The sequence below is a fragment of the Tetrao urogallus genome (genome assembly GCF_951394365.1).
Source record: "Tetrao urogallus genome assembly, chromosome: 3".
Classification (NCBI taxonomy): Eukaryota; Metazoa; Chordata; class Aves; order Galliformes; family Phasianidae; genus Tetrao; species Tetrao urogallus.
In genome coordinates this window covers 8,260,063-8,287,738 of record NC_136815.1, presented here as the reverse complement: position 1 = coordinate 8,287,738, position 27,676 = coordinate 8,260,063, and the positions used below count along the sequence as shown (strand labels likewise).

At 35.1% G+C, this 27,676-nt stretch overlaps 1 protein-coding gene across 1 annotated transcript in view; it reads left to right on the top strand.

Annotated features, from left to right (window-relative positions):
- Nucleotides 1-4,674: 4,674 nt before the first annotated feature.
- EFR3A (EFR3 homolog A) overlaps nt 4,675-27,676 on the top strand; it is a gene marked incomplete at both ends in the record, with an annotated part of 48,828 nt that continues 25,826 nt past the window's right edge. Inside the window, 7 exons of the mRNA XM_079533492.1 lie at nt 4,675-4,765; nt 8,460-8,536; nt 9,817-9,944; nt 10,551-10,701; nt 18,564-18,685; nt 21,734-21,883; nt 26,449-26,586. Of these exons, the coding sequence (XP_079389618.1) occupies nt 4,675-4,765; nt 8,460-8,536; nt 9,817-9,944; nt 10,551-10,701; nt 18,564-18,685; nt 21,734-21,883; nt 26,449-26,586 (857 nt within the window). The remainder of the gene's footprint in view (nt 4,766-8,459; nt 8,537-9,816; nt 9,945-10,550; nt 10,702-18,563; nt 18,686-21,733; nt 21,884-26,448; nt 26,587-27,676) is intronic.

Below are 27,676 nucleotides of genomic sequence, written 5' to 3'. Positions count from 1 at the left end.
GAAAAGTCTAGTGAATTTTTTCCCCACAATTAGGTTTTTTAATTTAGCACTAGAGCACTTTCATCTCCATGCTTGCAGGGTAAGAGTTCCCAGCAGTTTCAGTTCCGAGCATTTTGCAAAAATGACAAAGCAGGTGGGAATGTGTCAGCACGGGTCAGATCAGTTCCAGACCATTTTTCTGCTTGTCTTGTCCTAACTATAAAAAGAAGTAGCTTACCCAAATAATAGAAAAAAAAAAGATATGAAAAAGTCTTAAGTCTTCTGGACAGGGCCTTCAAGATGTATGTTCTACCATTGCTTTTGCTGTTCTTAGGTTCTGATAATCATTCAGACTCTAGTAGCAGCTGCACTATTTATTCTGGTTATTATGGAACATATGGATTGAAGCTGGTGCGCTTCATAGAACTAATGGAGAAGATAAAATATCCTTGTGATTGTTAATAATTCAAATTAAACCAGAAGGTTTTCTTTAATGTAATTTCTATCCTTCATGTGTGAATTAACAGCTGTTAATGTTGAAAAGTTGTTACATGAGCTTCTATTTGCTTGATTTAGCACTAAGCTGATTTTTAGTGGGGGTAGAATGAACTATAATCAGACTGTCTTCAGGGAAGAAGTTGTGTACAGTGTAATATACAGGCAGATCTGGAGATCTATTCTTAATAATTTATGAAGAGACTTAAAATTTTCTAGCCCAAATAATTCTAGTATTCTGTAAATACATTCATATATCCAAATCGGAGTATTACTTTTTGTTAATGCTTCCTGAGAACATTGAATAGGTAGAGGTAGACTCTCTAGGCTGAAAATCAGTTCAACTCAGATAAGAGGTTGTACTTAATCTTGTGTGTCTTCTTTGACTGTCTTTCAAGTAATATTGCAGTATTTTGTTTAGCATTTGATTTTTTTCAGTAAACTCAATGCAATATAAATGTTTTGCTGCTTAAGAGAAGGAGATGTCTTAGCACGTTTTGGACTCTGTGTGCCTCAGAACTATTGCAGCATTGAGTTTTCTCAGTGTGGGTGCCGTGGTATATTCTTATGCTGCTGTCTATGCTTTTTATGTACAGTGAGAGAAAATACATAATTTCTGTAATATGTTATTTAGATACTGATATGAAGAAAGTTCTATTTTAATAAGGAAGTGTTTGTCACATTTCCGTATAGGTACTGAAGTTTACAGCTGAGCGTACTTAAATGAGAGTAAATCTATGAGGATGTGCAATGGGCAGAGAAGCAGGAAAAGTCTAAAACTTGAAAGTAGAAGTGGGAGTGGGAAAAGGACTGGGAAGGGTGACATAGGGAATATTCCTGTTGGCTGTCTGTTTGGCTACCTGGAGCTGGGAGTAGGAAAAAAAAGTGTGACCAGCTTAAGCATCTTGGCAGGGCTTTTTAGTCTGGACTTAGGTATCAGGCATGAGCACTTGTTGAGGTGTTTAGCCAGGTATACAGATACATATTTTTACCTGTAGTTTACCAATCATGACTATCTTGAGATATTGCTGGAAGTTTTCCAGAGGGCAGCAGTAATCTTCTTGCAATAGTTTTGCCCCTTGTACATCTCAAAGACTTCTTGTTGCCAGCCTTTGGTCATGTTGCTGCTTATCCTGTTATCCTTCAGCCCTTTAACCAAGGCAGCTATCAGCTATAGTGTCCTTCTGATTCAGGCACAGTGCCATGGCCTGCAAAATGCTCTTCCAGGTTAGGTGTTAGTACCTACTCCCAGCAATGTGGGAACTGAGTGGTGCTAGTAGAGTGCAAATGCTGTGGCCTCTCATCAGTGACATCCTGTAGCGAGTGTAATATAAGGATGTTGTTCTTTGTACTTTGCTCAGCTGAGTTAGAGGAAAACTTAGAGTGAGGGTGAAGCCAGGCTGAGCAGGACAGTCCATCTGATACTGGGAAGTTCTCTGCCAGGGTCAGCACTGTGCTGGGAGATACGGTTCTGCTACAGCTGCAAATCTCTGGAGAAGTCAGAGAGAGAGAGAAAGAGTAGGATCGGTGGGAGTTGGTGAGAACAGGAGGAGGCTGCTATGATTATGTCAATTCTTCTTTATTTATTCTGAATTAAATAATAGATATACTACCATCAAATTTAAATTTTAAAAGGATATCCTGGCTCAGTGTGCTAATGGATGTGGCCCTTAAGTGCAGCAGGTATTTTGTCAATGTTTATGATGACTCTGCTCTATGTTGTACTTCTGCTTGTCTGGAGGGAGAAAAAATGCATATTCACGTGCCTTAGAGGCTGCACAAGGTATTGTGAGTTCTCTTTTCCTAACCCTGCGTCTTCACTACAGTATTTTTCCCGTGTGCCCTTTTTGTCCTGATTTATGAAACGTTGCTATAAAATCAGTATTTTTATAAATAGGGATATCACAACAAGCTCATAAAGGAGGGAAAAGAAGAGGTATTATCAACCAGAACTCATTTCCTGACTGCGAACTCTGAAAGCAGGAATGAAAATTGTACTTGTCCACAATATTATCAAACATATTATCAGTATTAGCTATAATGGGAAGGAGTCAAGGAGATTTATGCAGATGTGTATTTCCAGATGTCTTTCCTGGAGTGGAAGTAATAAAATTTGGTGTTTTTTTTAATTGTTTTAGTGTTAAGAAATAAATGACCTTGTTATTGCCAGTAGAAATACAAGTAAGGACAAGAAGCAAAATGCATAATAAGTCATAGTGATTGTCTCACTGGAACTAGATTAATTTTAGATAATAATGTTTTAAAAATAGAGAACTCTCATGGTATCTCAGAGTAGGAAAAGAGGAGGTGATATTGAAGAGAACAGAAATGAACAAGTTAACAAAGTTCCCATGTGAAAACAACAAAGGTGGGAGAAAGAAGAGACAGCATGGAAACACTGTAGGCAGTGGAACTTGTGAGAAAGAATGTAACCAGAGAACTTGCTGTAATGGAAAACTTTCTTTTAATGGATTAGAAGTCTTTAAAAGGCACCATCCCAAAGATAATATCTTCTCTGGGGATTTCTTTTAATTGCTAATGGGTCTGAAAAGAGTGCTTTGTTGAAGAAGCTAAGTGGTAAGCTTTATTTAACTAGAATTTTTAATATTTTTTTTAATCTGTTTCTTACAAGGTGCTTGATGTGTGTTGTCATCTGTTGTTTTTATGGAGTGGTAATAGATTATTTTTGTTTTTACTTATTTTTGCATCTTCCCGTATTGATCCAAGTATAAAAGCACTGGTCTTGAAGTTGTATAAAACCAGAATTAGCTGTACAAATTTACTGTAAGGGAAAAAATGAGTTGTTTTTTGTTTGTTTGTTTGTTTCAATTTGATTAAGCACCAAAATATTAAAAGTACAGTGGTCAAATGTAAGTATTGGATGGAATTTCTCACATTTGCTGTTGTCTTGAGATTTTGCTATCTTGGGGGGGTGAGAAGCTGACTACTGCATTCTTGAGGGGGAAATTGGATCTGTATGCTGGAGGTTTTATTTGCAGCTTCTCAGTGGGGAGAGGATAGGGACCAGCTGAGTAGAAGGCAAATGGTGCTGGAATAAGAAATGGCGAATAAGAGGTGATTTACATGATGAGTCCTCTGTTCTCCCCTGGAGCACAAGAGGGACACTGTGCTGGCTGATAAGCACCTCCTTAGAGCTTTTGTTCTTTTTATAGCAGGTTGAAGAATATTTCTAATTAACTTCCTTATAGGGCCAGAATAATTTCGCTGTTCCAAAGTATTTGATCTGGTTTTAGTTCCAGAAGGGGAATGCCCTTGAAAATAGTTTCAGCTCTGAATTAGATTGGCTGATGCTAACAGTTCAGACCCAGCCAGGTAGGGCTAGTGTAGCTGTCAGTGTTAGTTTATGCACTTTCCTCTGGATAGTTGAAGCAAATTTATTTTTGTGTACATTTATCATCCCAAATATAAGAAAATAACTAAAAGTTATTTGTGTTATGCAAGTGATTGTAAAGTAGAAAATAAAACAAATGAAATGATAGAAAATAATGGGAAGCTGGAAAGTAACTTCAAAACTGCTTACCTCAGAATGGAATTTCTCCCTGATGTACCATGCCCTTTGTGATCAAGGATGTTAAGGATTGAAGTTCTGTAATCCTGGCTTATGTTTTCAAATATTATCAGAGAGAATGTTAATTTTACCAACCTATTTAAAATTAAAGAACCACTTTACATTTAAATCTTTCTGTTTAAAATGCCTTTATACTTAACAGTCTGTCTTATGTATTATTTTTTGGCTATTATTCAGCAATATAAGCAAGGTGTTTTGCCAAAATGCACATCAGTCTTCAGTGATAAATTTGGTTGTGGCAACCAAATGACTAGAAATTTTTTTAAATATATGCTGATGTTTTCCTCTGTTGTCATGAAAGTGAGAAAACCGCATGTTCAGGTGAGGCTGAGGTAGTTAAACTGGCTTTATTCAGTTTTATGTGGTGAGATGTGAATCCTACATTGACAGTATAGTTTTTTTCTTTTTGTTTTTCCTTATACTTGGCTTTGTTAACACAATTTGATACTGAAGTTTTTCACGTGTTTGTTGGCTTTATGTAGATGTCACAGAACTAATCAGATAAGCTTACAGTATCACAGCCCTCTCGTGAAGTAACTGCTTCTATGCTAGTGTGAGAGAGCAACTTTCTGAGCAAGGACAGAGTACCGAGGACTGAAATCATATCCAGGATGAGGCAGTATGTTCAAGTTCCAACTATTGAGCAAGAAAAAGCCTATGATTATAGTTCTGCTTTTGAACCAAGACCATGTATGTGTTTGGGTAGGTGAAACAATTGTTTTATGATTAAGTAGACTGTTTCTTGCTATTGATGTTGTATAGAATAAATGCTTGTAAAAAACAGTATTCTTGCAGTTGGTAAATATGTGCAGCTGTAGCTTTAACATATGAAATGTGGGTTATGAGACTCTTTGAGCAGTAGATAACATGCATTTTTTAACTTGGAAAATCCCATTGTTGTTGAGACATAAATGTATGTGTCTGTGTGTTTGTATGCTGTTTAAAACTTCCACATCGGCTAGCTTATAACAGTGCAAGCTTCTCTGTAGATTTGATGTTAACTTTTGTATTTATTTGTATTAAATGACTTAAAGATGGGAGATCATTAAATGCAAATTATGCCTGGTACCAAAAGGAAATTATCAGTGGAATTTGGGTGACAAATAAAAATTTGTCAGCTCAAATTGGAATATGTTTCTTTTACCCAGCTTAGTGACTGCAACCTGCAGAGCTGCGGAACAGTCTGAAGTGAATCTGTTTTACTTAGATCAGAGATATCTGGGTTAAATTGGTACTGAAGAAACAAATAATCATTTTTCAGTGGCTTCGCTCCATTTAGTAGTGTTCTTCTTTCTTGGGTTAGGTAGTGAAATGTTTCAGGATGTTGTTTAAGTTCAGTGTGCTGTTAACATGTATTAATAAGACATGATTATTCTGTGGTATTTTTTAATTCTTTCTTTTTCCTGTGATTTTTTTACATCTATTCCATATGTTTCCTGCAATTTTTTTTCATCAAAGCCTGTCTCATGACTATTAATTGTCTTGGTTATTTGTTTTGTGTTTTCTTCTTGTTTCTTTTCCTGCCTTTGAGAGCTTCAGTATTTTAGTAGTGTTCTGTTCAAATTTCTTCACTCAAAAAACCCTCTAAGACTGAAAACTTTGGTAGATTAGCTCTACCTTTCTAATACTTGAATTTTCTGTTTAAATGAGAAAATTATGTTAATGTGATTTAAAGAAATAAAAATCTATGAATTTTAATGTTGATAGTGAATACTTTGAAGAGTTTTTTTTTTTTTTTTTTTCTGCGAACTGTTCTGTAATTAAATAGATAACAATGTAAAGATACTACTGAAAATCCAAGAAAGGTAGGTTTTTCAACTCTGATTCTATACACTTATTTGTAGGCCTTTTCTGATCTCAAAATTGACTGTATACCTTTCATTAGAAGATCAGTAATAGAACACTATTGGGTTTCATTTAACTGAAACCATCTGGTTAGGCTGTGAGATGACCTTGTATGGTGCTATCTGATATCTCACCCTTCTCAGTTGAGAGTCTGTATCTGGGTTTTATGCTCAATTTACATGGCTACCATAGCTCTAAAATATTGTTTTCAGACTTAGTTTGTTGCAAGAATTTTCTTATTATATGAAGAGGGAGAAACAAATTCTAAAAGAATTTTTTGACCTCTACCTTAAGTTTAATATTGTATGATATCTTCTATAATACTGTGCTTGAGATAGCTGTAGAAAATACTACTGTTATTGTATTAATATTTTGCTTTAACAAATAATGATTAAACACATTTTTTACCTGGGAAATTTACTTTTTGTGAAGCAGAACACCAGGCATGAAAGCAATAGTCTGAAGAGTGTCGAGTCAGGTGCTGAGCTGCATATCTAATTAATGAAACATTCAACAAAGTTAAGTCTTATTTTGGTGGATTTTGATTGTTTACTTGAATTTCACAATACTGTGTAACATACTGGTCACTTAATAGGTACTCCTACCTTATTATGGTTTTACTCGATTTTAGGATGTTTCAAAACACTGGTCTTGATGGGATAAGATTGTACAGCTTTGTTGTAATATAAGTAGATTTTTAACCTCTTAATTCAGAGATATCTATATACGTTTTCCAGTGGCGTATGAAATGGCTTTGATTTTAGTTACTGAATACCTGCATCTTTTGAATAAATGTGGAGTTTTACACTGATTAGTCCTCTAAGAGGGGGATGTCAACAGAAATAGTGCTCAAAGTACTTGGCAGTAGTAACAAAGTAGTGCTTCACAAATAAATCCTCAGTGTTACAGTTCTTTACTGCTTGAATATGTTTTGCTTTTATAGCTTTTTGAGGCCCTAATTTGAATTCATTTTACTGATTATACACTCATCCATGACTTGAGTGAAAAGACTAGCTAAGAGAACTTAGGGTCAAAGTCTGGCTTCAAAAACAAAGATCTATCTATTGTAATTGTTTCCAAATAAATGAATTAGAAGAATGAAGTTGTCAGACTCTTAGTAGAATTCAGGCTTCTGTCTAGAAAATGGTAACATCATAAAGCAGTTTGAATAGAGGGTAAATTTACTCATGCAGAGCCTTGTAATCAAAAAGTACAGCAAAGGAAGGCTTAGTCCTGAACTTCCCAGATATTTTAGTAAGTATGGTACAAAACAGCTCTGATTTCTTAAGTAAAGAAATGCAGGTCCTGGTAGGTTTGTGTAATAGTTCTTAGCAATCTAATAATTTTGGAGATAAATTGTAAACAACAACATTATCCCAAAGGTAACCTTTATTCAATTGCTGTTTTGAGTTGAATGTGATTAATCTTTTGCAGATTTTACTATTCTGAGCAAATAATTTTTGGGTACATAAGAGGCTAGCTTTTTGTGAGACGTTTTTAAGGTACCTAGCTACACTGAATGCTGTAGGCAGCACGGTACGAAAGACTAAGCGTGATCTTCATGCAAACTTGGCATGTAATTAATTAGTATACTATTGGACTTGTTTCAGCTCGGTGGTTTTTGTTCACCAGAGCTGTTTTAACATTGGTCTGAGACCTGACCAGAGAAATAGTCTGATGTTTCTACTGAAACATTTTAAATCCAATTTGCTGAAACGCTTACATTCCTTGGGAATAAATCCTCATCCTAAAATCCTCATAAATCCTAAAGTGAATGGGACAAACATCTAGAAGCTTTCTCTCTGTATGTGTGTATGCGTGCTGAATTTTGTTCACTTCAGATGCTATTTTTAATAGAAACTGGAACTATTCCAAGGTACTAGTAGTCCTGAATCTTAGGGGGAAAAAAAGAGAAATGCTTTCTTCGTAAGTCTCTGTTTACTAAAGTATCTTTTTAAACTAATAGAATTACAAGCTACATTTATAGCTATGATTGTTGATGTATGAATACGGTATCAGTGGGAAAGTAGAAATAAGGTCGAAAGAATACTTTCTGCCACTCCAGGTGACTGTCTTTTTTTCTGATGCAAAGGAAAACAGTGAAATAATGGAAGTAGAGAATCTTTTGTTGATTGTGCTTACATCAATTTGTATGATTCCCTCTAAAATACAGTGACGATTTCATTGAATTCTTAAAGGAGCAAATAGAATGTGTGTTTGGTTAGGTTTTGAAATGATCATTTAGAAGGAACATAAAGGAGCAAGTGAAAGTCGTCTTGGTTTTTGTACTGCTAACTTTTGAAATTCCTTGGTCTTTCCATGTATTTTTTGGAATGGCTTGATGGCAGGTGCATTTCCAATGTTTGCATATTTTTGCAATTATTGCTTTATACCAGTTTTGACTTATACGACTTATCAATCTTTTTCAACTACCTTAATTTTACTTAAGTAGGAAGCACTATCTTTTTTTTTTTTTTTTTTTTTCTTAAGGTGAAATTACCAGAGTTCCTAAAATTTTGTTCTAAATTCTGGTGGCTACATCTCTCTGCAGGAGTGTGCTGCTGCTGTGCTGCTCTACGACCTCGTTACAAGCGTCTGGTAGATAACATATTTCCCGAAGATCCAAAAGTGAGTGATGACTTGAAATTGTAAGGGTTATTGAGAAGTTAATTTTTTTGTAGGGAACACTTCAGCATTTATTTTTATTTTCACATTTCACAGTAAATTCTGCTGTAATGCTTCATATCTTTGACAGAGTTTAGTAGAAAATTCATTTGGAGGGGAACCTCTTTAAATAGTTGACTAACTCCCTTATCAGAGCAGGGCAGTGCATACTGAAAAGAAAAAAGTATGTTTTCCTCAACTAAATGGAGATTTAATTAATGTTGGTATTCTGCCACAGAGGTAGCATTTGACTTCATAACAATTTAGAACCATGAACACTTGTTTTGTTTGCAGATGTAAACACTTCATTTGAATAATCTCGGAGTTGTGTTAAAGCTCAATGACTATTCTCTGTTGAAATGATTTCTGAAATAACAGTTAATAATGCTTATATCTGTACATAATCATGATTGTGCACTGTAATGGAGTTTATTTATGGTGCTACGTTTTTTTAAATGTTTTATATCTTTTGTCATGGAAAAAATGAGCAGAGCAGTCGGGATTTGTATAATGTTTGGATTATTATCTGCAGAGTACATGGGCTTTTCATTAAAATGTATTGGTAATGAGTGCTAGTTACTGCATTGATGTATGTTAATGGCTTTAAATGAAATGATTTATGTGAATAGTAAGCACAGGAAACATGGAATCATATGGTTTTATAGCCTTATTGCAATCTCCTGACTTGATACAAATATAGAGACCTCAAGTGCCTACAGTTGTAGTTTTACAGCTGTCTGTGAACATCTCCAAGCTGGTCCATGGTGTTTCACTGAATTGCAGGGCTTTGCTAAAATATTAGAAGACTTGGTTGATAAAATGTACTTACCTGCTACTGATCATGTTTAACACTTCAGCCATTTATTTGAAAAAGATAATGTTTAGAGAACTTACAGGAAAATAAAAATGAGGATGTCCATATCACAGTTCACGTTGTAACTAATATATTAATTTCTGCCTGATCTTGTTTTCACGATTAGCTTTCAGGTAGCCTGTGTTTCAGCCTTGTCCAAGACATGACACTGAAGAAGTGAAAGGTTTAAAGTAAAATCTTGTTTTTACATAACATAATTTTTGAAGTTACTGGTTTTTGGAGCTAAAGCTTTTGGCTATTTTGCTTGGAAGTTACATATTTTGTAATCTGAGTCAGATCTTTTACTCTGAGTAGCCAAAATGAAAGCGCTTTAAAAGATTCATAATTTCTGTAGATGTAATTATTTTTATTTGTTATTTTGTGTTCTTAGGATGGACTTGTTAAAGCTGACATGGAGAAGCTGACTTTCTATGCTGTTTCTGCACCAGAAAAGCTGGATCGAATTGGTGCTTACCTGGCAGAGAGACTGAGCCGAGATGTTGTCAGACATCGATATGGGTAAGGAAGTAAGTCACAACATTAAAAACAGATGCTAACAGGTAGCTGAACATAGGGTCAAATCAAAGATGATGAGTTTAGAAGGTAAGGTGTAGTCAGAAGGAGAAAATTATAAGTAATATGAATATGATGTCCAAAAATATTGCATGTAAGAATTGGAAGAGAAGAGCAGTATCCATCAGAGGCCATTGTCTTTGGTGTAAGTGATGTCAAAAGATATTTTTATAACTTTGTAGAGTGGAAAAATGGCAACTTGTTAGGATAATTAATTATACTCATTTTCATTTAATTAGAATGTGCTCTCACGGTGCAGAATTGTGGATAATTTGATGGCTTTCCTTTAGTAGGATTTGGATTGGGAAAATGTAGAATAGAAAGTTGGGGTCTATAGTTGAAAACAAAATGTTCTAAATAGAACTGTTATTACTGTATTTATTCCTTTGAAAAATCCTGTTTGACGCAATATAGAAATTACCAATTTCTTCTTCTTTAGATCCTGTGAAAGATGTACCTTCATCCTTTCTTTTCTAATTTTTTTCATAGTGAAGACTTAATGATAAATGTTGCACGTGCGTTTATGTTAGTTTCTCCACAATTAATTTTCAGATATGTTTTAATTGCCATGGAGGCATTGGACCAACTTCTAATGGCTTGCCATTCTCAAAGCATAAAGCCGTTTGTGGAAAGCTTTCTTCATATGGTGGCCAAGCTTCTGGAATCAGGTGAACCGAAGCTGCAAGTTCTTGGAACTAATTCTGTGAGTAAACTTGGATGCTAACTTAAACTAAGTTTTTGCTTATTTGTTAAGGCAAAATAGTTTCAGAATTGACAAAGTATCTGTCAGCTGCATGAACTGAGAAGGTTCTGCATGTGGTGAGATACACTGTTTGTGCACAGAACATTCACCAGCTAGAGGCAGGAAAACCTGTTTCAAACTCTTCTGATGTTTGGGCTCATCCTCTGCAGAAATAACTTCTTCTGGAAGGAATAGGAAAGCTGTTTTGTGGATTCTTATTTTGAGTCTTTGACAGACCTAAAGACATTGTGTAGATAAGGCAATGTTTTATTTCTTTCAAGCAATAAAAGAAGTGATGTGAGAAAGAGGAAATAAGTTCCTTTTTCATGTAATCTAATGTAAAGTAACTTAGATTTAAATCTTGATTCTTCTTCAACTGCTGCAGAAAAACCAGACCTTGCATTTAATGTAGGTTGTTCTGTAAAATTGTTGGACTTTCCTGTGGGCATGATTCCTAGCTGATGGAATTAAATGAAGTTGTACTTCAGGGAGGCAAGAAGGTCTATTAGAGTGATATGACTCTGGTGTAGAATTTCCTCCTAGATTTGAACACAAAGGATTCTTGCTGTGACAAAGGGGAGAAGCTTCCCCTTGTACCTCAGACCACCAGGACAGTTTTACTGACAGGAAATGTGTTTACACTATATATATATATATATATATATATATATATATATATATATATATATATATATACACACACACACACACACACACACACACTTATGAGTGTGCATGTATACATACATAATACATACATGATAAAAGAGTCCATCTCCAGTGGCAGAGTTTATCAGGGATTTTAGAGACAGGACAAGAGCTAACAGTTTTAAACTTAAAGAAGGTAGAATTAAATCAAGTATAAGCAAGAAAGTCTTAATTTATAGGAACCTGTTGCCCTGAGAAGCTGTGGATGCCCCATCCCTGGGATTGTTCAAGGATAGGTTGGAGGGGATCTTGAGCCTGACAAAGCTGATCTGATGGGAAGGTGTCTCTGCCATAATGTCCCTTTTAACTCAAAGTATTCTGTTTCTCTGTATGTGTCTTCTTTAATATCTTTGAGCTCTACTTCCCTGATTTTTTTTTTTTTTTTTTTTTTAATTGTAAAAGCAGTGCCTTGGCATGGTCCCTTATAGAATTAGAAAAAAGCTTTGGAACTTATTTTCACAGCTGCCAAATGGAAGATATATATCACTGTCCAGTTGTTTAAAATCCTTAGTAATAAACAGTTACTGTAAACCTCCACTTTGGTATACAAGGCACACATCACTTCCAAATGAATATTGAACAGAAGTTCACATTACGGTCATCTGTTTTATATCGCTGTCTATTCCTAATGAGGCATTTTATGAGCAAAATGGGTCAATAGATTTCCTAAATTAGGAAATATTTCTTGTTTTTCTGTCTTGAAACTTGGTAACCAAAAATGAGATGTTAAATTCTGTTAGGAGAGTGAATATGTGGATCTTCAACAGTATTCCAAAGGCTAGTTTTAGTCTATTATGCTAATTTCTCTAGATGCCCCATATAGTCAATAGAGAGAAAAGTCAATTTGTGTTAACTCTAGACGAGAAAGCTCTATATTGGCAATGAAATTGTCTTTTACTGAGGACATTGGCCTACTGGGATCTTAAATAAACTTGATGTCAGGCATGGAGAAGGTTTATCATCCCATTTATCCTTTTATAGCTTTTTTTTTCCTCCCAAATAAAATATAGATGGTGAAGTATAACTGAATTATCCTTTATGTGCTTCAATTATTCTATTGTACCACTTTGAAGAGGAAACTGGTACTATCTGAAATAGCTATGAGTAAAACATAAATTGGGGAAAAGTCAGTATTTGGGAAAATTTCTGTATTTTTTGTTGTTGTTGCTGTTGAAAATGATTTTCACACTAGCTTCTGCTTATAATCACAGTCATATTCTCTATCTTTGTAAGAATATGATGATTATTTTCCATTCCAAAGGTGACTTACAAAGTTTCACAGGAATATAAAGGCACTTATGACTTTCAAGTAAGAGTCAGCTGTCTTAATTGTTGAATGTTTTTTCTCAGCCTCCCAAACAGACTTTTCTTCAAATTAAAAAACAGAAAAAACAAAAACACAAAAAAAAAGCCAGACTTGTTTACTGAAAGACTTCTTGAAGTTTGAAGTCTTGGAAAGACCTGAAAGCTGCTGATGGTGCCTTCAAGGTTTTTCCGTAACTTGTAAATCTTAGGTTCTTGGAGGCAGAAATTTTTCTGTTTGGTGCTCCATGGAGGGATCCTTAACTGTCTTTCCCACTCCTCTGTATGAAACACTGCTCATCACACCAGGACTCTGTGTACTACACTGACGAGTTATGGGGATGTGGTTTAGGGGCATGGTGGTGATGAATTGATGGTTGGACTAGATGATCTTAGAGATCCCTTCCAACTTCAGTGATCCTATGTCTTACCAAAAAAGCCCACAGAGTTTGTATTCAGCTCTTTGACTTTTAAAACTATTATTTTTTTAATTATTATTATTTATTTACATTTAAAAATCAAAGCTGAAGAATACTATTCTGGAAAAACAATTGTTTTGATTTATTTATGTATTTCTTGTGCCTGCCCTTCAAATTAGTGAATTATTTTCTGATTTTTTACATTGCATTTGTAAGCAGTTTCTTACTAGATATTCTTTCTTACTACATTTGTAAGTAATTTCTTCCTAGAAATTTTTTAATAACATAACTGTAAACCTGCTTTCACAGATATTTGAGAACAGGTGGAATTGAATAGTGAACTGTTTCATTTTTGGAGTAGAAGAGGTTTCAAATTGGCAGTATCTGTAAAATACAGAAAGTCTGTTTCTATCATGGTAGATATTTTTATTAACTGTGTGCTAAGACAGCATATGCTGGTGGGGAAACTGAAAAAAATGTGGTAAGAAAAACTGAGACTTCCTTTGCCTAAGTAATATAGAATCTGAAAGCTGATTGTAGTAAGTTTATTGTTCGGAAATTTATTGAAGTGCTTAATTTCTCTCTTGTTACCGAAATTCTGTAAATCGGCTTGAAAAATTATGTAGAATATCTGTATCTCCCTTTGTACAAATAATTAAATGTGTTGTTAGATCCATAGTTGTTATACTATTAGAGTTAATTCATTTTGTCTGCTCTTCTTAACCAGGAAGAATAAGCATCTCCAAACTCCCTGAAAGGAGGTTGTAGCAAGGTGGGGGTTGGCCTCTTCTCCCATGTAACTATCGATAGTTAAAGGGAATGGCCTCAAGTTGCACAAGGGGAGGTTCAGGTTGGATATTAGGAAAGAATTCTTCTCAGAAAGAATGTTCAGGCACTGGAGTGGGCTGCCCAGGAAGGTGGTTGAGTCACCGTCCCTGGAGGTATTCAAGAAACATTTAGATGTTGTATGAAGGGACATGATTTAGTGGGGAAATATTTGGTGAAAGGTGAACAGTCAGACTGAATGATCATGGAGGTCTTTTCCAACTTTGGTTCTGTGATTTTGTGTAAAGAAAGGTAGAAGAAACTTTTTTACTTAGAATGGTGAGGGTCAGGCTTACCACAGGCTGCCCAGAGGAGCTGTAGGTGCCCAATCCCTGGAGATATTCAAGGGCAGGTTGCCTGGGACGAGAGCAGCCTGATCTGCTGGGTGACAACCTGCTAATTTCTAAATCACTAATTTCTGTTACTGAGAAAACTTTTCTTGTCATTGTTAATTGTCATTTTAGTACTGCATTTATGAGGTTAATGGTACCCAGTGCTGCATGCAAAATGGAGCACAGGAGATTTCTTCTGAACACCAAGAAACATTTCTATGTTGTGCAGGTAGCTGAGCACTGGCACAGCTTTCCCAGAAAGGCTGTGGAGTCTCCTTCTCATCCTCCTCGGAGGTGTCCAAAAGGCAACTGGACATGACCTTTGGCCCTGTGCCCTGGGTGTCTGCTTCAAGAGGGTCTAGATGGACTCAGAGGTCTCTGCTGTTCTCAACCATTCTGGAATTCTGTAGCTGTATGAATCTGGTGTTTGAACCTTGAAATATTTGTTCTTTCTGTAGTTGCTTACTGCAGTGCCTGTATACGTTCACACACTTCTTGTTATTCCTATGTGATAGTTTCCTCATAATATAGTAGCTTTTTCTATAATTATCTATATCATCATCTCCCCACTTCAAATGAAACATGAGAAAAATTCAGGCTATCCAAGATAGAAGTTGGAAGCTCAAATATCAGAAAATACTGCTCAGATCCAGCCTACACATTTTACAGATCGTCACTTTAATGTAACTCAGATTTAAATATAATGCATTTTGATTCTTCTTGAACTGCTGCAGAAAAAACAGACCTTTTTTAAAGACATCCAGAGGGTGTCAAAGCTTCTGTCCCAACATCTATTTTTTCTACAGCAGTAGAAAAGTATTGGCTATCTCAGAGTGATAAGACAGCATAATTATACATAAGTAATTATGTCTTTGGGAGTTTAATTTCAAAACTTGCATGATTTACTCATAGGATTTGTGCAGTCTGTTTCTCCCTGGTAATATGATTCAACTTTCTTGACTCAATCCTGGATAAGCGTTTTCTGAAAAACCTGCATTTTCTGAAAATGTTCCTGCCTTAGTGGTAGATTTATAAGGTTTTATACTACTTGAATTTTATTGATTTCAAAATTAATGGAAATAGATACTAGCAATGTAAGTACCTCGTTGTACCTTCTGTATTGTGTAATGTTTGTACTGGAAAAGCTTCCAAAATGTCAGTATGCTATTGCAAGAATTTACTATGATTGACAGACATGTTTACATCTATATATATTAAAACAAAATAAGAAAGCCTACTTTAAATATATCCTAGGCAACTGCTTGAAATTTCATTTAAAAATTGCCTTTTTAAAGTTAAACAGTTTTTGTGTTTTTGTGTTTGTGTTGTGCTTGAAAATATCTCAGATGCTTAGGAGTCAGATGTTGTAAGTTTAACAGCTATAACATTTTAAGAACATCACTTCCAAGCAAGTAGGAAGTATAGACTAATATGTACTGTGGAAACTTGTTCATGACAGTGCAACTCATAACAGTCTTATGACTGTTAGATTTCCTGTGACCTAAACATTTAGTCATCTGAATGCTAAGCCTCGAAATCACTTGGAAGTGCTTTATGTTTGGTGGATGAAATTATGATATATTGGAGGGAATTGTTCTCTCTTTCTGGGTATTTAACTGTGAGCATCGTTTTAAGAGGCCGAGTACTTGCATCCCTGCTGTAAAACTGCATTGTGGTTTAGGAGAAATGTCCAGAGAGTGGCTAATGTTTTCATGGTCTCAATTCTTCATTAATTCTGATAAAAGAATTTCTTAGTACAAGAGGAGATCTTCCTCCTAGCAAATACTGTTATTTGAAGTCAAGTCCTCACATATTTTAGATGGTTACTGCTGATCCTGGATGCTAGAAAAGTTAATAAGCTCATGACCACATCTATAGTAGATTACTTCTGTTCGTGCGCTGATGGAAGTTTGCTGTGTGAATCAGTTGTAAACCTAAATGCTTGAATGTTTGAAGAACGCTTCAGATTGTATTACTCTTTTTTCCCCCGTGAACTTAAGGATTGATTAGGTTTCTTCTTTCAAAAACAAAAACAAACAAAAAACAAAAAAGCCTTCAGAATGTGTACTTGTTTTGTAATAAACAATCTGTGAAACAAAATCGTGAGAAATAAATAAGACAGTAAAGCATTTTCCAGTGTACGTTGAGGGAGAAGATGGTTTTTATACCTCACCCTATTGAGAAAGCAGTATGATTGCCGTTCAAGGACTGAATTCTCATCTGTGGCAGCAGAATATACAGTTCTTTTGGATTGTTTTTGTTGTTCTTGTTTTGCCATTTTGTTGTTTTTTTTTTTTCACTTTCTTACCACCTGACTATACAAGCTCTTCACTACAGAAAGTTATATAAAATGAACAGGTATTAGACAATTTTGCATCTTTTTCAGTAATGAATGGGAATATCGTTTTAGAAACTTTCTGAAGGTGAATTGATAGTGTGGTTGCAGTGGATAACTGTCCTAGATAAAGCAGAAAAAATAGTATTACAGAGTAGAATGTGGTATATTTTTCTCAGGAATACACAGGTTTGTCTTTCAGCTGTCTCAGACCCTCCATAAATCAGTGTACTGTAGATCATACCAAATTTGGGCTGATCTTTAAGTATGTAGGAAAGTGATAAAAATATCTGCATCTTTGTAGATGCACAACAAATGTCTCAACTTTTGTTTAGCCATTGATAAGAATGCATTGCAGAGGAAAAAGTGGAGTTATCTTAATATGACATCACTGTGCTTCATGAGGCAGCATCAGCACGGTGTTAGACCTGACATCTTTTCCTTGCCCTTTTTTTCTTCTCTGTGTAGTCCATTCTAAAATTTTCAGTGGTAGAGAATCCACAGTGCCTTCAGGCAGTCTGTTCACTTAGGTGGTTTATTTAATGTTTAGCTCAAGCAGCTTTTGCTGCACTGTAAGCTCGCTATTGCTTTTCTTACTACCACTGAACAAATAAAACATACTATTGGTTTTCTTTTCACAGCTGTCTCTTCTGTATACTGGAAGACTACTGTCTTTTTTGGCAGCTCTAGAATAGATAATTTAATACCTTTCAGTCTTTTTAACTTTTTTTTTTTTTTTAAACATACAACTTGTTCATCTATAGAATAATTGAAGGACAATATCACTTAATCAGTACCTTCAGCAGTGATGCTTAAAATGGATGTGTTACTTCATCTATGGGTTTATTAATGCCAATTGGATGGTAAAACTTTCTTCATAGATCTCACAAATAATACATATCATAATTAATTGTTTTCTTTATCATGACTGTATAAAAGCATCAAATTTTGTTGAATACAACCCTCAGTTTCTTATCTGCATTCAATTGTATCTGATGTCTGTTTGCACAGCTGCCTTAAAATGGTAGCCTCTAGTAAAACTTGAAATACTGCCTAATTCTAGAAGGGCCCCTTCAGAAACTCACTGAGTACCGTATTGCAGTTTGATGATTTAGATGTATTGGTATTTTTTAAACCTTTCTGCATCTGTCCTATGGAAAGTGTTCTTTTAACATCATTTTTGTAGCTTCTCTGAGATTGGTGTTTTTTTTTTTTTTAGTCAACATCACTGAAGTTAAGTTGTGACAATTGTTGCTTCATCTGGATTCACAAAATCTGTTTCCTTGTCATAGGAATAATTTAGGCTGAGTTGATCTGATTTCTAGTTGACTAATTTACGTTGATTGTTACTTATCCCTTTGTTACTTCGTAGATGTTTGCAAATCTGGATATTTTTTGTGGCCTTTGTGAGTGAAACTTTAGATAAATGGTTCTTCGGTTGAGTGGGTTACAGTTCCATGATTGCTCCACTCCTTATTTTTTCTTCTTTTTTTACCTATTGTGAAAATAACAGAATTGACAAAATTCCTTCATGTTTGTTTCCTTTGAATTCGGTTGCTGCTTTGCCAGTCAGTGGCAGTCTACCATGGGATTTCTTAGATTGCATGACTTAAAGACATTTGCTATTGAGATGTTTCCATATTGCATAATATGTAATTTAATTCAGTTTCATCATTTAGTAATGATCTAAATGACCTAAATAATCTAAATGAAGTTCTGGTGGAAATTCTTTAAAAAGAAAAGCTCTCAGTTTGATTTTCTTCTACGAAGTTAGATGTTTAAACATTGTGATATTATTTAAAAATCTGGATTCCATTTTAATGCGCTGTTTCGTATTATTCTTAAATGAAGCTTAGTATTCCTTGGTATCAAAAACTTGTTTTAATATATTTCATTTTCCAGTTTGTCAAATTTGCCAACATTGAGGAAGACACACCCTCGTATCACAGACGCTATGACTTCTTTGTATCTCGGTTCAGTGCCATGTGTCATTCATGTGACCATGATCCAGAAACACAAACTGAGTAAGTGCTGTTCCTTATGTATTGCGAAGAATTGTCTGTAAAGTTTTTATTATCGTATGTAGTGGAATCATTCATTCCATGGGGAAAAAAATGAAATTGACTTCTTAAGTGGTACCAAATATTGAAAATCTTAGATAGGTTGGACTCATAGAATATTCAGGTGAAATTTTAACTCATTGATGACTGCTGAATTGCATGGATTCTCTCCAGAAGGTCAGCACTTATTACTTCAAATGTGTGCAAGTTGCATAACTCATTTGAGAAATCAGTGGGGCTACCTACATGAATAGAAAAGCATATTTTGAGTCTGTTATTTGAGAATTATTCTTTAAAATTGAATTTTATTAGATGTCTGTCATATGATACTGTGTGAAACTGAAATGCCTTTGTGAAAAATTTAATATGAATTCAACATTATGTAAGCACCACAGTGTTTTTAACTTTAGCTCCCCCTAGTGCTTTTTTTCTTTATGTGAATCGTTCATCAATATTTAACTGTCTAATTTTCATCACTGTTGCACTCGTTTATTTCCATGCATTAAATTATTCAACCAACTATGATAAGTCCATATACTTAATCAGGGACTGTAGTGACAGGACAAAGGACAAGAGTTTCAAACTAGAAAAGTGTAGGTTTAGGTTAGGCTTAAGCAAGCAGATCTTTCAATGAGGATGATGAAGCAGTGGAACAGATTGCCCAGAACAGCTGGGTGTGCTCCTTATCTGGCCATTCAAGGCCAGACTGGATGTGACTTTGAGCAGCCTGACTGAGTGGGTGGCAGCCCTGCCCATGGCAGGGGGTGTTGGAGCTAGACAGTCATTAAGGTCCCTTCCAACACAAACTGTTCTGTGATTCTTAAGCAAGTGTTGCTGGTGAAGCTGGTGTATCGTGCAACTACCTTATAACAATATATTTCTTTCAGTGTGTTTATTTACCTGAAGCTGATGGTTACAAAGTACTATATTCATAAACGCTTTAATGAGTTTTGTGATTTTTTTTTTTTTTTTTTAAAGGTTTAGTGTAAGGAAAAGAAGTATTAAAGTACTTAACGTGAAACATTCTGTAACAGGTTAACATATGGAGCACAGATTGAGATTTTTTTTTTATTTTTTTTTTTAGTATTTCTTCTACCTTCGTTTCCCCTCATAAAAGAGATAATTTCAGTAATGATCACAAGCATGAGATGCATTGAGAGTGTAATTCTGATTTATTTGTCAGGTATTATCTGCAGCTCAGGATACTCCAGAGTAACATACGTCAAAGGAGTGGTTATTATTGGAGTAAAATAACCCTGTTAAGTGTTCAGATTTGCTCATTATCAGTCTACATTGTTACATGTGCTTCAGTTTGCAATGTTGTTGTACCCTTTAGGGAGGAATTTCATCCTAGTGACCTAAGACTGCACACACCCTTGATTTAAATGCTTTAATATCTTATTAAACCTTTCCTTTATGGGTTAAATTTGATGCTGCAAGCCATCGAAACTTACATCTTCTTTTTCTAGACCTCCTTGTAAAACAGAAGGAACATGAAATTAGTGCTACTAATGCTCTAATACACAGAAGTATATATATATACTATGGGAGTGAAAGTGTTTTTACTTAGAATAACCAGATTTGTAGCAATATAACTTCTTCACATCTTTGCAGACAGTTTGAATGCATTTCTTTTGAAATAGAAATTTAAAACAAGTCCTCTTCCTTTGAGAAAAAAATCATTCTTGGAGCTGTCATATTAAATTTGCTGTAAGTGCAGGGGTAGCAGATGACCCTTGATTCCAGATAACAATTCTAAATGCAGATATCACAAGTAGCTAGTGCATTTGATAGAGCCTAGAGCATAATTCAGCTTATCCTAAAATGGGCATGTGTAGCTGCAGTTTGCCTGTGTAGCTTGAGGTTCCAGTGAACTTACTGACTTGAATGTGAATGGGAGTTTGAATAAAATCTACATTTATGGTCAAACAATGGAGATTTCTGAGCCTGAGAGCAAATCTCACCTCGTAAGTGACATTTCCCTTTCAGCAGGAAGTCTGCAGAAAAGCCATTGTATCAGCAAAATGTTTCGTGATGAGTTAATAGTTAAAAATCAGAGATTCTGAGAAAAAAGCATTGCTTCATTTTAAACACTAAATTCATATCCAGGTTATTTGTAGGTGACAGCAGTTGCCTGTGAAAAGTCTTTCAGTGATGGGATTTTGGAAATTCTCTGTCTTAAATGGCAATCTTAGATCCTTAATATTGAAAATTTAATATCTGAAAACTTCACTGTGGTTGTACTGGAGGATCAGACAGTGCTTTGATCATTGTTTGTGTATCCCTCTCCTCAGATTTATATAAAAACACTACTGAAGTTGTACTTACACATCTAAAATGACTAGATAACTGCTGTTGGATTCTGTTTGAATGCATGTAGCTTCATTCAGAAATAGTTTTAAAAGAGAGGGCTGCATTGTTAGCCATTTATAACTTGATATCTGAAGAATAAAACAGCGCTGAGTTGCTGTACATTTCATTGTACATGTTCTTTTTGTTAAAAATAATGGAAGTATCTAACAGCTTGACTAAATCTTTTCTAAAACTGGTATTAAATTTTCTTTTGTTGTTTATCAGCCACAATTAACTTAGCTAAAAGAGTTTTAGAACAAAAGCGGTGGCTCCTTTGGTGTGTCAGGCTTAATTTGACAGAAGTACCTTTTGTGTGCTTTCCATGGTGTTCATCTTCCACAAATCTTTAAAGACTTACTGTTAATCCACAGCCTTCACTACAGTTTTTAAAGACTTAATTGTGTTATTGTGGTTGCTGTTGCAGCAGCTGAGCACTGCTAGTTTCACAGTGTTTTTCTGCAATGGAGTAGGTTAACTTTGCCACTGATGGATACTAAACTCCATAGAGCTTATCAAGATTTTACCCAGTAATTTCCAAATTACTGTTTTTGAGAACCTGATGAAATTCCACACTACATAATTGCTTCTGTGTAATACATAGACAGCACTGCTAAGTGCTGTGTTTCTCCTGTTTCATAATTCCATTTCTTCTTTCCTTAGGATCCGAATTGCTGGAATCAGAGGCATTCAGGGAGTGGTTCGTAAAGCAGTTAATGATGAACTTCGAGCAACTATATGGGAACCTCAGCACATGGATAAGATAGTACCATCATTACTGTTTAATATGCAGAAGATAGAGGATGTTGACAGGTATTTTTATTCCTGACTACTAGTAAGTTTTAGTTTTTATGATACTGATCTTTTTCTTACTGGTGGAAATCAGTAGTTTATTAGCCAAATGTTCTTGAAATAGAACAGCTTTACCTACCTGCTGCTAATACTTCTGTCTTTTCGACCACCTGCATTTCACTTGTTCACTGTTCAAGAAGTTGTATATCCATGTTTACTCCTCAATTCTAATTCTGTTTTTGTAATATGTCAGATGCAGTGATTGCTAAGCAGAAGTTTGTAGGTAACTCAGATTTCACTAGTTATATTTGTTAAAAGTTGAGGGTTCAATTCCTGCTTAGTCATCGGAGCAATTCCCTGTCCTGTCTGCAGCAGTTCTTAAAGAAAAGAGAAAATTTCTACTCTTTTTGCCCTGAATAGCTTCCGGGCATATTTACATGCCAATTTCGCATTCAGAAAAGATCTATGCAATTACTGATGTTGAGAATATGCCATTTACCTTAGAAATGTCACTTTTTTTTGGTCCATGTATATATTCATGTCTTATCACTGTGCAGGTGTAGAAAATGGTTATTGATAGCACTGTAAAACTTAAGCTTATGAAAACCTACTTCAGCTGTGTGAAAAAGCTTAAATGTTTGCATCACATGCAGCCCTAGCTGCTTCGAAACTTGCCTGGTAGGCTCAGCAGGCATCCAGTGACAACATGCTTTTTATGCTTTTGTGTGACACTCAGCTTTCACAATCATTCAGTTTTCTCTTTTTTTCTTTTCATACCTCAGCTTTACTTCTTTTATTCCTAACTATTAGTACCTGGCTCTTCTATTAAGTAAATTTTCAAACGAAATGGCTGAAATTTGTTGTCTATCTATGCATGCTTTATGTATTTATTGCTTATCATTTATTATTTTTTTTTTTTACATTATTATTTACTGCTCACCAAGTACACAGAAATATCCACTTGGATTTTAAATCTGAATGAGAGCCAAAGGTTTCTGAACCTGCTCTTTGAGAATGTTTTAGCCTTTGCTTGCTCTCACAGCGTTTCTAGATGTTCTTTCCTTAATTACCCCTTACAGTGCCCCCAAGCATATATTTGCCTTTATGCAGCCAAGTTGACTACTGACTGAAGGAGGGTTTGGATCGGCTGCATAAAGCAGATCAGTTTATATCTGCTACAGGACTCATTTTTTATCATTTGTCGAGCAATGCAGCGTTGGTGGAAGAAAAACAAATCTGTCATAAAGCAACTGTTAATTAAATATCTGAACTGGCTTCTTCAAACCTTTTCCTATAATGCATATTCAGTAGAAGAAAAGACTCATGAATTTCCATGTGACAAATAGGGGCCTTATGATGCACATATGATAGAAAAGCTGAAAACAATATTTATAAATTGTTGATCTTCTGGCCTTAAATGGTGTTAGAGAATGTCCTATTTTGTTTTATATGAAACTTCATATTTTGTGGAGAACAAATAGAGGCTTCGTGAAGAGTAGGAGTAAGAAACATCTGTTTTGGCAGATGGAATGAAAGCGTTGTGAGGAAGCAGAAATTCTAGAAAATATCCCTATCTGAAGTCCATAGAAAATAATTGTGGCAATGTTGAGGCAAACATATGTAAGCTTTACCTTAAAGAGCAGTATAATTTATGTTTGTGTAACCTTCAGAGCTTAACTCCTGAATTCAAATCAGAAGATATAGTTATTGGAGTTGAGGATTGAAAATTTACACTTTTTTTTTTTTTTTTTTTTTTTTTTTTTAAGATAATTGTAATTGTGGCTCATTTCTTCCATGTGTCTGAATAGATGACTCTCAAATAAATTTGCCTGCGTAACATATAAAAACTACTGGGTTTTTTAAGTTGTACTGTGCTACAATTGCTGTGCATACTTTCAGTATATTATAAACCCGAGAGATTCTTCCCTCCCTTTAAAGATTTTCTAGGAGATTCAGAACAAGGGGAAGGTATGTATCAAATAGAAAATTTAAAGGTTATTTTCAGTTATTTTATAAATTACCATTCAAGGTAACTGTAAAATTGGAAGTGTCAACCTTATTTAAGGCAAATAGTACTAATACTTCTTAGAGACTTCAGTTTGAATATATCCATAATGTTCATATAACTTCTGCAGTTTCTTCCTGTAACCTCTTCTGAGCAAGAATCCAAGCAGTGCTTCTCAGTTTATAACTTATTTTTATTGTGTTTTGAGTAGAATTCTTCCAGGTATATCAACTGTGTGTGTTCTTCGCCTTGTTCTCTTACCCCATCCCACTCCTCTCTGTAAAACTATTTTCTAGTAAGTGTGTGTCAAAACATTAACAGGCTTGATTCTCCTACACAGTCATTTGTGTCTTTGCTCTGAGGAGGATGACTGTATGACTATACCAGAGTAGGAAATAAAGAAAAAAAAAAAAAAGAGAGGCAATCAAGGTGCTCAGCAGCTCGATAAAGCTGCAGGTTACTGGTATTCTAATCATTGTGCTTTTATAAAACTACTTCTCATTACTTACCTAACAGGGTGCCTGGGACTTTATTACTACTAAAATCTAACATGCTAGCAACACTTACGGCTTTCTGAAAGTCTGATGTTAGCAGAAGCTACAAGGTTTTTTATATTATGTCTCTTAAATCTCAGTAATCCTGAAATACTAGAAGATTTTTCCTATTAGAGTATCTGTAGAGTACATAGATATTATGAGCTCATTTGACTTGTGGCATTTCTGTATTCAACCTCTTTCAGTGCTATAAAGCTGTGATTTTACTACGCTGAAGATTTAACACTACATATGTTGATACCTAATGCTTAATGAATGTTGCTTTGAACATTTATTGTACAAGCTTGCACTGCAAAACAGAACTATAAAGAATTTAGCATATTGATTTCTGCACTCTTAAATCTCCTACTGCATAGATACATTACTTTTGATGTGGGTGAATGAATGCTCACTTCTGTTTTTAACGTGTGTTTGTGAAGAATGCAAAAAAGCAAACAAACGCTTTCTACCTATAGGTACAGTATTTCATTAGAAGTAATACTGCACCTTAGTGGGAATTGTTTTCTTTTTTTCTAAATCTATTCTCAACTGCTTAATTTAAATGAAATGTCATTAACTGCTTAATGGTATGATGTGTGAAGTGCTTGAACTCAGAATAGCTTTCAATTGCCTTTAATTTGTTGAAGTAGTTCAAGTTCTGTGTTTTGAAAAGGGCAGTTGGATGGGCAAAGAGACAAGAAACAAAAATAAAAATAATTAAAAGCATGCATCAAAACTAGAATATGGCAGACTAGATGCTATTTCGGAAAGGTTCAGCCATTCACTGCTTATGGTGCCAGTGTTCAGTTTTTGTATGGTGCCAGCACTTCCATTTTTGCAGCGTGAGGATAGGCTTCAAAATTCACTTGAAGAATTTGGGTCCTGGCTGGTTTTACTTTGTCCAAAATAGATCACGGTTTCCCTGATTTTGCTTCTTGTGTCTGTAATTCTCTCTTCAATTTAGTATTTTTACTGTCCCTGTACCACAGTGATATAAACAGTCAACCTGATTCCCACTCACAAAGAGAAAAGAAGTAATTGCAAATGATAGTATTTGAACTTCAAAAAACATTTTAATAATACAAAACATTCAAACTTTTGCACTGCAGTATTTACTGAGTCATAACTTAACATTTGCATATAAAATACTGTTGGTATTTGCTGATTTTAATTCATTGGGAGATACTGCAGTGATTGAAGAAATGGCAGATGTGTTTTGGGGGGCTCTTCCCACTTCTAGCTTTTCCTTTACCTCCCTCCCATAATATCAGAAGTTTTATCATTCTTTGCTATCAATAATACATTTCTATAATTGAAATAAATGTAGCGTTAATAATATTAGTACATTGTAATGCTGGAACGAGCTGTGTCTGGCATAGGGCAGCCCCGGCCTCTGCCCCCAGGGGCTCTGCAGCCCTCGGCCAGCACTGGGGCATGGGGATCCAGCACTGTTCACTGTGGTCATTAGCCACCTTCTAATTGATTGTCCCTTTACTTCTACGTTATCTGGTTAGAGATAACTGTGTGGGTGACAATTTTCTAATTAGTTTGAAATGTATTTTTTTTTTTATAACTTGCTGCCCATCTGTTTCTGCAGAAATATTAGAGTTTTATTTAACACCCGCAGTATGGATTCAGTAGTGGGTAGGTGAATGAGATTGTTAGTCTGAAGAAAATAACTAAGGTTCTGCACAACTCTTTATGATTTTGTGACCTCTGTTCCATTTTTTGTAGGAGGCAGTAGTTGATCAAATGCAGTAGGGAACAAGTCATATCAGTATTCTAGACATTTATTTTTATCTTCATATGTATTTACTATTGCAGTCCACAGTGCTGAGTAGATATATAAAGGGTCTATGCAGTTCTCATATGAGATAAAATATTTGATTCGAGTTCTGTTTTGATGTATATTTGATACACAGTTCTTGCCTGGATCAGCAGACTGGTGTTGAATAAGTGTAATGAATATTGTACAGCCAATTGCATACACAGTATGGAAGGTAAATGTTATTCAGCAGTAACTTGAATGTTATTTTGTCTTATTTCAGCAGAACTGGTCCTCCGTCCTCTCCTACAGGAGGAGAGAAAGAGGAAAATCCTGCTTTGCTGGCTGAGAACTGTTTCAGAGAACTGTTAGGAAGAGCAACCTATGGAAATATGAATAATGCTGTCAGACCTGTTTTTGCGTAAGTTGGAAACTTGTGGAAGATCTTACCTTAAGAGATTTTTTTATTTCATCCTTACATTCAATTCTTTCTTTCTTTTCAGCATTTAGGATTTGGCTAAGTTATTAAAACTTCTTCAAAAAAATTACTTTTTTTTTTTTTTAATTCACCTCTTTCTTGGCTCTCTCTTAACTTCAAACTAATTATATAAGGAGAAATGCAAGTCCTATTTTGTTGATTTTAGAAGCATAGCATAACGGTTAGGATGGGTTGTTGCTACAACTGGCCTTTCTCTTGAATGGGAAACTGTTCAAGGTGCTGATAATAGCTGCAGTCAGAGAAGAGATGAGCCAAGTTATACAAAAGAGTACTGTGTTCAGACTTCTACTTTCTTGCAGTTTTCTTCCAAGACCCATTCTGATATTCTGTGAAGAATGCTTTTAACAGCTTAGATACCAGAGAATGGCAGATGTTTGCATATTATGGACAAATGTGTCTATACATTGTTGCTGATATTGACTGTTAAGCATTTTTCAGTTTTGTTCTTGAAATTATTCCAGGTGTAGCCTTTGTTTTCTTTTTTTTTTTTTTTTTTTCATAATAAAAAAAAAGGAAACAGAAAACACAAATGTTGATATAACTTAAAACTGCATCTTTCACCTCTGTTAGTGTCTTCTAATTTAGACATTTTTAATTAATTAATATTTAATTAATAAATTAGACATTCACTCAGGAAAATCTTCGCAGGAATCTGTAAGTACAGTAGGTGTACAAGTACATCTTGGTGATAAGGAGAGCTGCCGGCTCCTTGTAGATTTTCAAGATACCCACCTGTTAAGGAAATATCTACTTTCAGATGCTGTAATTCTTGCTACAGATTCTGATTTGATTCATACACTGAAAGACTTTTAAGCTACTGAAAGCCTTTTTTGAGTTACTACTATTAAGCACAAACAGGAATTCAAAAAGAAAATTGGGAAGATCATTTCCTTAATGAGGAAGCTTTTGCAACCATTTACTATTTGCCCAAAGGGATTAAATGTGAGGCAACCATGCTACTACCCTACTTTCTGTGTGCATCCACTGTGCAAATCTGATGCACAAATTGCCA